The sequence below is a fragment of the Ascaphus truei genome, chromosome 5 (genome assembly GCF_040206685.1).
Source record: "Ascaphus truei isolate aAscTru1 chromosome 5, aAscTru1.hap1, whole genome shotgun sequence".
In the NCBI taxonomy this organism is placed as follows: domain Eukaryota; kingdom Metazoa; phylum Chordata; class Amphibia; order Anura; family Ascaphidae; genus Ascaphus; species Ascaphus truei.
In genome coordinates, this window is record NC_134487.1 from 24566436 (window position 1) to 24581037 (window position 14602).

General features: G+C 48.3%; 1 protein-coding gene across 1 annotated transcript in view; it reads right to left on the reverse strand.

The window, feature by feature from the left end:
- Positions 1-360: 360 nt before the first annotated feature.
- LOC142494634 (uncharacterized) overlaps positions 361-14602 on the reverse strand; it is a 34822-nt gene continuing 20580 nt past the window's right edge. Inside the window, exons 3-4 of the mRNA XM_075599066.1 lie at positions 1749-1826; positions 361-1385 (exon numbers count right to left, since the gene is read on the reverse strand). Of these exons, the coding sequence (XP_075455181.1) occupies positions 361-1385; positions 1749-1826 (1103 nt within the window). The remainder of the gene's footprint in view (positions 1386-1748; positions 1827-14602) is intronic.

The following is a 14602-nucleotide window of genomic DNA, read 5'->3' on the forward strand; positions in this document are numbered from 1 at the left end:
ACACGTACAAGAAAGATGTTTGCACTTACTTAGGTGTTTTAATAATTGCATGTGACTAATATGCATATGCAATTCTTGCATCAATTAACACACCCAAATGCAATGTTTTGCTGCAAAGTCAATGGCAGCTTCTCTAAACTTAGCAACTGGCTCCTGGTGGACCATTACTGAACAGACGATTACAACATAAATATTTATAACACAATTAATTATGAGTGTTAACATTTCCAAAACTTCACGTGTACAAGAACATAGTTGAAAGTTTGGAAACAACACAGTCTTCAGCATACATACAATAGTAATTAGATAATCTGAAGTCAACAAAACAAGGCCAAACACATATTTTCTGAATTATAACATTTATTTTTTTTGTTCCTTTTGCGAGCGAGTAACAGGCCTGCTTGTTGTCTCTTGAATTTTCCTTTTTCTTTTGCCACCAACTTTAGGCACAACAGAGCCACTTTGAGTGGCCTCTGGCACTTCACGGGCAGGGCTTGTGGCCAGTGACTGTTCACCTACGGGGCTTGTGGCCAGTGACTCACCTACAGGGCTTGTGGCCAGTGACTCACCTACAGGGCTTTTGGGCAGTGATTCACCTACAGGGCTTTTGGGCAGCGATTCACCTACAGGGCTTTTGGGCAGCGACTCACCTACAGGGCTTTTGGGCAGCGATTCACCTACAGGGCTTTTGGGCAGCGACTCACCTACAGGGCTTTTGGGTAGTGACTGTTCACGGACAGGGCTTGTGCCCAGTGACACATGTGAGCAAGTTGGTAGACACTGCACAAGTGATGGTTGGTCTGTTTCATGTGTGTCTTGTTTTGTTTTTGTCGCCTCCTTTGTAGGTGTCTGCTGCTGAATTTGTACAGATGGCAGCGGTAGGATGTCATCAGGAACCTGCACAGCAATGTCTGCTACTTGACCGGTAACATTTGGGCCTGGTGAATGAATATCAGATGAATGTGGTGAAAACTGACCTGCATGAACAGATCCTGGCTGGGAGGTGTTGAATTGTGGTACATTAGTCATTCTCCAGTAATTAGCTTGTGTTTGCTGAACAACTAATGCTTCGAATGAGGTGTTGATTTTTTGCAACTGTTTAGGCACTTCAATGAAGACTCTGTGGAGATGTGCCAATTGTGATACTGTTTCTTCCTGCAGTCCAATCATCCTTTCCAGCACTGTCATCATGTCTGAATGGCGACGATTTTCTGCGTCCACTATTTTTCCCTCTGAAGCTACAATTGCATCGTATGTGGAAGTTGATGGACGATTTGGCGGTACAACAGTTTCTATTGGCACCTCTTCATGGTCACATGATTGTATTTCAGTCTCTTCTGTGGCGTCATCCTCATCATACTCATCATCCTCATCACCATGATGTTCTAAAAAGAAATGTACACATTATTAAATGGCATGTTAATGTATGCTGTGTTACTATGTAATTGTACTGTGTCCTAAGTAACACCTAACATGTTAGCATACGTTTTATAACCTCATTAAAAACTACCTTGACTTACGAATAATGTTTGGACTCAGTATGAAATATGAATGAATGAAAAGTTGCTCTAAACTCAGAAGTCCTACATGATAATTAACATCACTAACACAATACATGTTGCCTTACACTTAATTTTCACTGACACTAAGTAATCCTATTTAAAGAAGATGTGCAAAACAAATAATGCACATGACAACATAACATATAGAAGAGCACATATTATATGGCCAGCAAATGATACACTCACCTTCTAGTAGTGTTGAGCTGGCTGACCCAGGTGAAGACACTTGTTCCATCTCAGGTGACACATGTCCTCCAGGGGCAACTATATATAACAATAACATAAGTTTTACATTTACATGTGTAAATATTGAACAAACACTTATTGTATGTTCTGTATTTATGATTAACTAACAACATCAGTTCCTTAACCGAAAATGTGTGTGAAAGTGAACATAAATAGTTGTAATAACACTGTACATGCCTGTGTACTTAGAATTTTTGAGTTCCCTAACATACAACATACTATGTTTCTGCAGTAATGCGTGAGGATAAATAGATTAAATGAGTACATAAAAATCATATGTTGTGTAGTGATATCAGTATCATAATGTACATAACTATCATGAGATGACCATTCACAATGGTTATCATGAAGGTGGTCATATTGCAAAAAGTGTTGTTTTTGGTAGAGGATATGTGTGGTACATTAATCGAAGATGTGGCACACCTGAATGTGGCTGTGACTCAACAAGACAACACATGCAGTGTGTGATAATGTGTCTTTCATAGTAGTTCAACTATAGATATGAGTGAACTAATGTGTGACGTACGCTTTGATAAGTAATGAGTTGTTGGGGCATTTAGTAGCTAGAGTTAAGCTTTCAAATGAGTGTGATTAACTTCAGTTGTGCTATTCAGGTTGTAAGAAAGGTATTCCCTTCCCCAAAAAGCCTAATCAGCCACACCTTTCAATGACTTGAAACAGGTGCAAATGGTGTGAACTAAGTTGACCGTGAAATGAGGCTGTAATTAGTGTGTGTGCTGAACCCCACCCCCTCTGTTGAAGTGTATGCTGTGATGAGATATTAATTGCAGCTGCTTTAACACAATGGTAGATGAGCTAAGTAGTCATCTGCAGTGTTTAAGTTATGAAAACAATGACATAACATATGATACGTGTGCCTCATTATGCTGTCTGTATATGACATAAAGCAAAAATGGACCTTTTCATAAGCAACTATAGATGTGTTAGTGCCAGTGATGTTTGTAGGCCGTTACATGCAATTTCTTTGATGCATGCTTAAAATAGGCAGTAATGTCATGTTTGTCGGAGTAAAATCAATAAAATACACAATAATATGATACATATTTCTGTTCTGTACCTGTAGCTACTAATAATTTCTCATGAACATGTGTTACACATGTGTACTACCCTGTTGTTCCCCATCTTCGCCCACCATCAATTGCTTCCACTGCAGCTATGCATTTTGGGAATTCACATGTAAATGAGCACGCAATGGCACGTGCTATATTAGTTACTGCTTTTAGTAGGACTACTACATATATGTCTATTTTGAGATATATATATACAGAATCAGACATATACATATATAGATGCAGGTATGCTTATATTGTGAAGACAGTATAAAAAGCAGTGTAAATATGCAAAATAACTGTAAGCAACGACACGCCTAGTACAGTAATATTTATCACCTGCTGGAAATTGTGACGGATAAATTCCAATGTCACGGTCACCAGCCAAGCCTTCCACGACGACGGTAAGTAATTTTGGCCGAAGCAGCTCCTCCAATGGAGTCAATATGAGACGTTGTGGTGTGGGCCCACCTCCAGTGCCAGTAGCATGCACGCGTTGGTCTTGTATTTTCTTTTTCAATTTGGACCTAATATCATCAAATCTTTTCCGACAATGATACTTGTCCCTGACACTATTCCCACAGGCATTGACACCAATGACTATTGTGTCCCACATTTCTTTTTTGCTTGCTGCACTTGTCCGCCCTTGAAAAACATATAAAAGATATGAGGTAAATGAATAATAATATAAGCACCAGTTTCCTACACTGCTAGCTGTTCCAAGAGATAGCAAACATGCTGTTTTATGTGTAATATGTGAAGCACATGAGCATTCACTACTAAACCTATACATGTAAGCAAGGTTGCATTCATATTGTATGCAGTTCTGGCAAATTGACCGCCTGTGTTTATTTGTCCTTGTAAGGCATGATAAAAAGCTGTGTTTCCACACTAATGAACATAGAAAGATATTGTGTACCCATATTTGCATATGAACAAAACTCAGATGACCTAGGATCACATGTATTTGAATAATAAATGTAAAGTTACACTTACCTACTAAATGTCCATAGAGACTGTCATAGTGCTCCAGAATGCCAGTGACAAGAGCCCTATTTTCCTGGTCATTGAAGCGAGGATTACGTGGCTTCTCCACACGTTTTTTCCGAGCAGGTTTAGGGTCAGAGCTTGGCTGGTGCTGACTGGACTCTCCTTCTTCCAATGGAAGAGCCTCCAAAAGCTGGCCACCAGCAAGCACGCCACCACCAGACACCCCATCAGCAACTGCGCCACCAGCAGCACTCCCAGCACCAGCACTCCCACTCCTAGCACCAGCACTCACACTCCTAGCACCAGCACTCACACTCCTAGCACCAGCACTCACACTCCTAGCACCAGCACTCCCAGCACCAGCACTCCCACTCACAGCAACAGCACTCCCACTCCCAGCACCAGCACTCCCACTCACAGCAACAGCACTCCCACTCCCAACAACAGCACTCCCACTCCCAGCAACACCACTCGCAGCACCAGCACTCCCACTCCCAACAACAGCACTCCCACTCCCAGCACCAGCACTCCCACTCCCAGCAACACCACTCGGTGCACCAGCAACATCACTCCCCTGAACAGAACGTTCACTCCGACGCGTACTCGCACGAGTAGCACTCCCACTCCCACCAGCATCACTCTTCCCACGCTTTGCGGGCATACTTCCAGCACTCACAAAAAACAGACAAGAAATGTACAGGCAATCACACGACCCACTTCCACATATAAAACAAGACAAAGATGTAAACAAAACAACAAAGGACAAAGCTCACCCAATACACAACAAGTCTCTCAGTCAATATGCAAATCTTCAATCGTCCAGCTCTGTGCGTCTCTCTCTCTCTCTCACTCCCAACAACACAGAGAATGATTAGCAGTACACGTTGCCTTTAAATATGGCGCGCAATCAAAAACATGCTTGTTTCGCCTGATTCAGCAAGATTTGTGATTGTGCAACCTAACAGCACCCCGCCACGCACGCCGATACACCTGTGTGTGATCGGCTCATCATCGTGAGAGTGGGCGGATTTGTTTTCTGGTTGATTTTGAATGTATTCGGCACTTACTGCATACGGAGAGGGAAAAACGCCAATAGCATGACTAATCGATAAGCTTGCCGATTTCACATAATCGTCGCTTACTGCATGAGGCCCATAATCTACTATATATTTCTGAAAGCACTGTATGTCTGCGTCCCTAGCGGCAATCTCATTGGTCCCTTGGCCTGCCCGCCCCCGCACCTCTCATTGGCCTGAGGCAGAGTGACGGGCAAAATATCTCTCTCTCTCTCTCTCTTCTCCCCCCCCCCCCCCCGGTCAGTTGGACCGCAGCTCACCTTCCACACCCCCCCCCCCTCCTCTCCCGGTGCCCCTCACTCTCTCCCCCCACCTCACCCAAATCCCCACGCTCCGCAACATCCCCAGCCGCACCATCACCCTCACCGTGCGCCGCGGCCCTCCTGCTCAGCAGCAAACTCCAGGCTCCTCCCCCCTCGTGGCGCGGCCCGGGCCTCCTGCTCTCCCCCTCACGTGCGCCGCTACCGGAGAGGGGAAGCGCGGCCCGGGCCTCCTGCTCTCCCCCTCACGTGCGCCGCTACCGGAGAGGGGATGCGCGGCGCGGGACTCCCCCTCACGTGCGCCGCTACCGGAGAGGGGAAGCGCGGCGCGGGACTCCCCCTCACGTGCGCCGCTACCGGAGAGGGGAAGCGCGGCACGGGACTCCCCCCACACGGAGGGGAAACGCGGCGCGGGTCTCCTGCCACTCTTGCCCCCCCCCCAGCTTCCCGAACTCACCTCCTGCCCCAGCCAGATGCCACGGGGTCAAGGTAAGTCACCCACCGTCTCCCACCCACGCACTGTCACCCAGTCACCCACACACCCACCCAGTCACTTTCACCCAGTCACCCACCCACCCAGTCACCCACCCACTCACTCAGTCACCCACCCACCCACTCAGTCCCCCACCCACCCACTCAGTCACCCACCCAGTCACCCACCCACCCACTCACCCACCCACTCACTTTCACCCAGTCACCCACCCACTCACTCAGTCACCCACTCACTCAGTCACCCACCCACTCAGTAACCCACCCACTCACTTAGTCACCCAAAAACTCACTTACTCACCCACCCACTCAGTCACCCACCCACTCACTCAGTCAAGTCACCCACCCACCCAGTCACCCAACCACCCACCCACCCAGTCACCCACCCACCCACACACCCAGTCACTTTCACCCAGTCACCCACCCACTCAGTCTCCCAAAGTCACCCACCCACCCACCTCAGTCACCCACTCACCCACCCACTCAGTCACCCACCCAGTCACTCAGTCACCCACCCATTCAGTCAGTCACCCAGTCACCTACCCATTCAGTCAGTCAGTCACCCACTCACCCACCCACTCACCCACCAGTCAGTCACCCACTCACCCAGTCAGTCACCCACTCACTCACCCACCCAGTCAGTCACCCACTCACCCACCCAGTCAGTCACCCACTCACCCACCCACTCACCCACCCAGTCAGTCACCCACCCACCCAATCACCCACCCAGTCACTTTCACCCAGTCACCCACCCACTCACTCAGTCACCCACCCACTCAGTCACCCACCCACTCACTTAGTCACCCAAAAACTCACTTACTCACCCACCCACTCACTCAGTCACCCACCCACTCACTCAGTCAAGTCACCCACCCACCCAGTCACCCAACCACCCACCCACCCAGTCACCCACCCACCCACACACCCAGTCACTTTCACCCAGTCACCCACCCACTCAGTCTCCCAAAGTCACCCACCCACCCACCTCAGTCACCCACTCACCCACCCACTCAGTCACCCACCCAGTCACTCAGTCACCCACCCAGTCACCCACCCATTCAGTCAGTCACCCAGTCACCTACCCATTCAGTCAGTCAGTCACCCACTCACCCACCCAGTCACCCACTCACCCACCAGTCAGTCACCCACTCACCCAGTCAGTCACCCACTCACTCACCCACCCAGTCAGTCACCCACTCACCCACCCAGTCAGTCACCCACTCACCCACCCAGTCAGTCACCCACCCAGTCAGTCTCCCACTCACCCACCCAGTCAGTCTCCCACTCACCCACCCAGTCAGTCTCCCACTCACCCACCCAGTCAGTCTCCCACTCAGCCACCCATTCAGTCTCACACTCACCCACCCATTCAGTCTCACACTCACCCACCCAGTCTCACCCAAAACCACCCACCCAGTCACTGACCCCACCCACTCACCGACCCCACCCACCCACTCACCAAACCCCACCTACCCACTCACTGACCCACCCAGTCACCGACCCCAGTCACTGACCCACCCAGTCACCGACCCTGAAAAAGTCACCCAGTCACCGACCCACCCACCGACCCAAAGTCACCCACCCACCCAAACTCACCCACCCACCCAAAGTCACCCACCCACCCACCAACCCAGAGTCACCCACCCACCCACCGACCCAAAGTCACCCACCCACCGACCCAAAGTCATCCACCCCCCGACCCAACTCACCCACCCACCGACCCAACTCACCCACCCAACCACCGACCCAAAGTCACCCACCGACCCAAAGTCACCCACCCACCGACCCAAAGTCAAACCGACCCAAAGTCAACTGACCCAAAGTCACCCACCCACCAACCCAAAGTCACCCACCCACCGACCCAAAGTCACCCACCCACCGACCCAAAGTCACACACCCACCGACCCAAAGTCACCCACCCACCGACCCAAAGTCACCCACCCACCGACCCAAAGTCACCCACCCACCTACCCAAAGTCAAACCGACCCAAAGTCACCCACCCAGTCACCTACCCAAAGTCACCCACTCAGTCACCAACCCACCCACACACTCAGTCAACTCAGTCACCCACCTAGCTGTCAAGGGGGGGGGGAAGCCTAACCCTGTCGTACGCCCCCCCCAAAATTACATCCCGGGCAACGCCGGGTCTCTCAGCTAGTATATATATATATCTCAAATAAAAACATTTGGTCATTTAGTTTGATTCTTTGGCCAAAGTATCTTAAGCCTGCACACCAAACGCCAAGGTAGACCAAGTCTGTGCAGGTCCTAACACTAATCAATTCTTAATAACCTGTATAATACCAGGAAGAAAACTTTATAATAAAGCTGTTGTGATTAGCTGCATAGTTCTTAGTTTGATTGTCATGCCCAGTAGCACTCCGCTTTGACACCTATATACATATATATATATATAAGTTGTGGTTACTTTGGGGGTTTAATAGGAGCTTACTGGGTATCTCTGTTCTATATACATATAAACAAACAAAATAAGCGCCTTTTTAAACAATTAAATCACTTTTTTTTATTCCATCTTTTAAAATAGTTTTTATTGATGTTTTCCATATTACCTTTTTATCTGCATCTGCATATGATGGTTTATGTTTTCATTATCCCATTGTGATTTAGTTTTGCTATTTCTATATTATGTTACATGTTGCTATATTATTCTAATAGATGGAAAGAGAAAAAAGTATTAGTTCATTTTTGTGGTTCTATTATGAGATGAAATGTATCCTTATTAGATTCCCTAGACAATTAAATTCAATGTAAGATATATTCAGTTCATCTCGTTAGAACCATTTTCGGTTTTAATTGCTTTAGATTATTTAGTATCGTCTATTTTATGATATTTGTATAAAGGATGTTTGTTTTGTTTTATGAGTTAGTATGTATTCAATTGTAATTTATTGCTGTTTATTCAGTATTGGGTTCAGATCAGAGAACATATTTAGGACATTTTTCTTTAATATATATGTATAATAATTGGTCTAATTGCACTCCATGCCCGTATTGCATTTATAAAATGTCAGTAGGATTGTCACATGCTATTATTTTTAATATTTTGCACTTTACATGCTACACTATGTCCTGCCGTTTCTTTCTTTGAGTGCGTCATGAGAGAGAAGATAGCAAGGAGGGATAACATCTAACTGATGCAGGATTCATTCTAAGCCCATTTTCCACTTTGGGCATACGGGTTTGCGCTCTACCAACTAAGAAACTTTCAATTACCAAAGGGTTAATGCACACAGCTAACTAGCTGACTCACCTGCGCACAGGTTCTTCAAATGAATACTATAGTCACTCAATCTGCCGTCATAATATATATATATATATATATATATATATATATACAGTGTTCGACAATCATATACATTTACACGCCCGGGGTGAGTGGATTTAACCTCCGGGCGAGTAAATATTGGCCCAAGCAGCACACGTGTTTGTTTTTTAAAATTTCCCCCCTCAGCTCCCCGCTTCCCCCCGGTCCCGTGTCAGAGAGCGCGGTGGGAGATGGGAGCGGGGATGCCCCTCAGGTCCCCGCTTCCCCCCGGTCCCGTGTCAGAGAGCGCGGTGGGAGATGGGAGCGGGGATGCCCTTCAGGTCCCCGCTTCCCCCCGGTCCCATGTCAGAGAGCGCGGCGGGACATGGGAGCGGGGATGCCCCTCAGGTCCCCGCTTCCCCCCGGTCCCGTGTCAGAGAGCGCGGTGGGAGATGGGAGCGGGGATGCCCCTCAGGTCCCCGCTTCCCCCCGGTCCCATGTCAGAGAGCGCGGCGGGACATGGGAGCGGGGATGCCCCCTCAGGTCCCCGCTTCCCCCCGGTCCCATGTCAGAGAGCGCGGTGGGAGATGGGAGCGGGGATGCCCCCTAAGGTCCCCGCTTCCCCCTGGTCCCGTGTCAGAGAGCGCGGCGGGACATGGGAGCGGGGATGCCCCCTCAGGTCCCCGCTTCTCCCCGGTCCCGTGTCAGAGAGCGCGGCGGGACATGGGAGCGGGGATGCCCCCTCAGGTCCCCGCTTCCCCCCGGTCCCGTGTCAGAGAGCGTGGCGGGACATGGGAGCGGGGATGCTCCCTCAGCTCCCCGCTTCACCCCGGTCCCGTGTCAGAGAGCGCGGCGGGAGATGGGAGCGGGGATGCCCCCTCAGGTCCCCGCTTCACCCCGGTCCCGTGTCAGAGAGCGCGACGGGAGATGGGAGCGGGGATGCACCCTCAGGTCCCCGCTTCCCCCCGGTCCCGTGTCAGAGAGCGCGGTGGGAGATGGGAGCGGGGATGCACCCTCAGGTCCCCGCTTCACCCCGGTCCCGTGTCAGAGAGCGCGGTGGGAGATGGGAGCGGGGATGCACCCTCAGGTCCCCGCTTCCCCCCGGTCCCGTGTCAGAGAGCGCGGCGGGACATGGGAGCGGGGATGCCCCCTCAGGTCCCCGCTTCCCCCCGGTCCCATGTCAGAGAGCGCGGTGGGAGATGGGAGCGGGGATGCACCCTCAGGTCCCCGCTTCCCCCCGGTCCCATGTCAGAGAGCGCGGTGGGAGATGGGAGCGGGGATGCACCCTCAGGTACCCGCTTTCCCCCGGTCCCGTGTCAGAGAGCGTGGCGGGAGATGGGAGCGGGGATGTGTGTGTGTGTGTATATATGGGAGAATATGTGTGTGTGTGTGTGTGTGTGTGTGTGTGTGTGTATATATGGGAGAATATGTGTGTGTGTGTGTGTGTATATCGGAGAACATGTGTGTGTGTGTGAGTGTGTGTATATATGGGAGTGTGTGTGTGTGTGTGTGTGTGTGTATATGGGAGAGTGTGTGTGTGTGTATATATGGGAGAATGTGTGTGTGTGTGTGTGTGTGTGTGTGTGTGTGTGTGTGTGTGTGTGTGTGTGTGTGTGTGTGTTGCTTTAGATATTGTGAAGCGGGGTTTCTTGATCCGACATTTACACACACACACACACACACACACACACACACACACACACACACACACACACACACACACACACACACACACACACACACACACACACACACACACACACACACACACACACACACACACACACTTTATTTTAAAGCGGGGTTGGGGGCGGGACTAGGTGGCGAGTAGATTTTTGGGTGATTTGTCGAACACTGTATATATATATATATATATATATATAAATATAATAAGTATATTTTAACCCTTTGTACTGCCTGGCTGTTATCCTCCCTGGGCTCAGCCGCGAGATACCATCAGTCTTTGGACTGCGGACATGGGCATTACCAACCGCGGCGAGCCTGTTGTAAGCACTGCCGTAATTGCCTTCACTCACACTAGCCCGTGTGAGTGTATTTTAATTTATCATTCACTATCCCAATTGGCACCATTAGTGTGCTCTACCTCCACCCCCCTCCCCCACCTTCATCACTGACTCTGGACCTCTGTGCTTCTTTCCTGTCCTCAACGGCCCATATGAGAATCAGCACATGACCATAAGAAGCACCAGGATCAGCACAGAGGACCACACTAAGTCATTTGACTCACATATGCCCGTGTGAGTACATTATATTACTGTATATTTTCTACCATCTCTGGTAATCACCCTGGCAAACTCACTGACTTGAGACTACTCTATGCCTCTCTTCTGTTCACAAGCTCATCCTACCAGACCTATTCCAGCAGGTGACCAGAAGGATAGCTTCCAAGACAACGCTGAGGGATTTCGCTCACATATGCCCGTGTGAGAACCCATAGCCTCATATTAATATCCTCTACCCCTTTTTTCATCGTATATTGTTCTTTTGTATATATTCATTATACATTGTATCATTCCTCTTGCATGCGCTCATCTCCACTCCATCCACACTTCTACCAAGGATCAGGGGACAATCCTACCGATTGAGCAGCAGCACCACCAGGGCCAGTATTAATTTTTGTTAATTGTTCATTTGCATTTTTTTGAGCCCTTACCACCCCCCTCCCCCCTCCCAGGGGCCTACACCTTATTCAGCTATTTTTGAGGGAGCGCCATTGTTTTCCTTTTTTCGTTCAGATTAGTCAGTTCTCACACAAGCGAATGCACGTGTTAAAAAAAAAAAAAAACGTCATAGTGAGGAAACGGACATTGTCAACTACTGTGGACAGCAATGACTAAGGACGTCTGCAGTATAAAGGTAGAATCAGTTAAAGCCATCTTGCTATCATAACACATCATGTCCAAGCTGTGTCTGTTACAGATTAGTCTCTTCTCACACAAGCACATTTACAGTATGTGTTAAAAACCATTATACAGGCATACCCCGGTTTAAGTACACTCACTTTAAGTGCACTCGCGAGTAAGTACATCTCGCTCAATAGGCAAACGGCAGCTCACGCATGCGCCTGTCAGTACGTCCTGAACAGCAATACCGGCTCCCTACCTGTACCGAAGCTGTGCGCAAGCGGGGAGGCTATAGAGCATGTTACACATGTGTTATTTACATCAGTTATGCACGTATATGACGATTGCAGTACAGTATAAGCATCGATAAGTGGGGAAAAGGGTGTGCTTCACTTTAAGTACATTTTCACTTTACATACATGCTCCGATCCCATTGCATACGTTAATGCGGGGTATGCCTGTAGTGAATGGACATTGTCAACTACAATGAGCAACTATTATTATTATTATTATTATTATTAGTAAAGAGTTTCAACTACTTCCATCCTGCTAGCATGCAATTCATGTTCAGGGTATGTCTGTTTTGTTTAGTAAGCTGTGTTTCATTTATGGAGACATCACCACGATATTCACATGTTCGTCTCAGAAAGGAGAAAGGCCTGAAACATCTAATTAATCAATGACATATACCAACGTCATGGCAATCTACAGATAACATACTAAATTACCAATGTACTAAGCTATCTTAAAATGTGGCAATATGTTGCAAGTCAATTTTCATGGATTTTTTTTGGGGATAATAAAAAACAACTAACAAATAACATACACATAATAAGCCTCTTAGGGCTGGATACATCAAGCTGCGGTAATGAAAAAATGCGGTATTACTGCCCAAAAAAGTGTGTTATTTTTATAGTGCAATAGATCATTGCAGCGCCACCAAAAATAACACACTTTTTATCAGATCCGTTAAAAATATAATATCCGATAAAAAAAAAAAACAATGGATAATACCGCATTTTTTGACCCCTCATGCCATACATCACGTTCTGATATTTAGAGGAATGGGATTAACGGCAGAAATACTGCAAATATTGAATCACCTACTCTAGGCTAGCGTTAGCCCTATCTTGCCTATGTATAGCGTACCTATGTATACAGCAGGGCCCCGAGCATACGGCGGGTTCCGTTCTAAGGGCCCGCCATATAGAGAAAATCGCCGTAAAGCGGAACCGGCGATTTTCAGCTATGCGCAACCCGGCATTTTCCCTCTTGCACGCATGCGCAACCCGGCATTTCCCCCCTTTGTGCGCATGCACAACCCGGCATTTCCACCCTTTGTGCGCATGCACAACCCGGCATTTCCACCCTTTGTGCGCATGCACAACCCGGCATTTCCACCCTTTGTGCGCATGCACAACCCGGCATTTCCACCCTTTGTGCGCATGCACAACCCGGCATTTCCCCCCTTTGTGCGCATGCACAACCCGGCATTTCCCCCCTTTGTGCGCATGCACAACCCGGCATTTCCACCCTTTGTGCGCATGCACAACCCGGCATTTCCCCCTTTGTGCGCATGCACAACCCGGAATTTCCCCCCTTTGTGCGCATGCACAACCCGGCATTTCCCCCCTTTGTGCGCATGCACAACCTGGCATTTCCCCCCTTATGCACATGCACAACCCGGCATTTCCCCCCTTTGTGCGCATGCACAACCTGGCATTTCCCCCCTTTGTGCGCATGCACAACCCGGCATTTCCCCCCTTTGTGCGCATGCACAACCCGGCATTTCCCCCCTTTGTGCGCATGCACAACCCGGCATTTCCCCCCTTTGTGCGCATGCACAACCCGGAATTTCCCCCCTTTGTGCGCATGCACAACCCGGCATTTCCACCCTTTGTGCGCATGCACAACCTGGCATTTCCCCCCTTTGTGCGCATGCACAACCTGGCATTTCCCCCCTTATGCACATGCGCAACCCGGCATTTCCCTCCTTGTGCGCGCGGGACCTACGTTCTGCGCGCGCAAGCTACGTTCTGCGCAAGTGTGCCGGTGGCAAAGCCTCGGAGGAGACATGGCGGCCCTCTTCTCGGTGCCGCCATATCAGCGGATCGCCGAAAAGCGGGGCGCCGAGAAGTGGGGCCCTGCTGTATAATGGAGCAATAATTTCATCTCCGGGGACTCCCTGCTACCTGAGATACATTATGGGCTGCCGGTATCTCTCTGTACGTTTAATTCTCCCATGTCACGTGACCGGGACATTTACATTTGTCCAGATAATAGTCAGAAACACAAATAAATGGAATATAGGAGAATATATATTTATTACTAACTGTATCTACCATGTATAGATATCATTTATCTATAAATTGGTCAACTGTTGCATATCCTAATTTTATGTTTCAGTATGTTTTCATTTAATATTTTTACTAACTGTTTCCTCCTGAAACACCCCCTACTATAGTAGATTCCTTTTAAATAATGATAATTCACTTACCACTGCATATCACTGGAATACTCCAGTTGTCGTAAACATTCCCTTTTAGATATTGGAGGCATGCTCCCTTTCCTCAAAATGTTTTTGCTGTCACATATGGGGAATATCAAAGAATAATAATGATCCCAACAAAATAGCAAATAGGTTGTTTTGCATATGGCGGAATGTAGGGTGCTGCTACTCTATAAATAATCCAACCGAACATTAATAGATAGTTATAAATAATAAAGAAACAGCAATTCATTTTAAATAAAGACTTTTTTCCCAAGAAAGGTCTTTGTG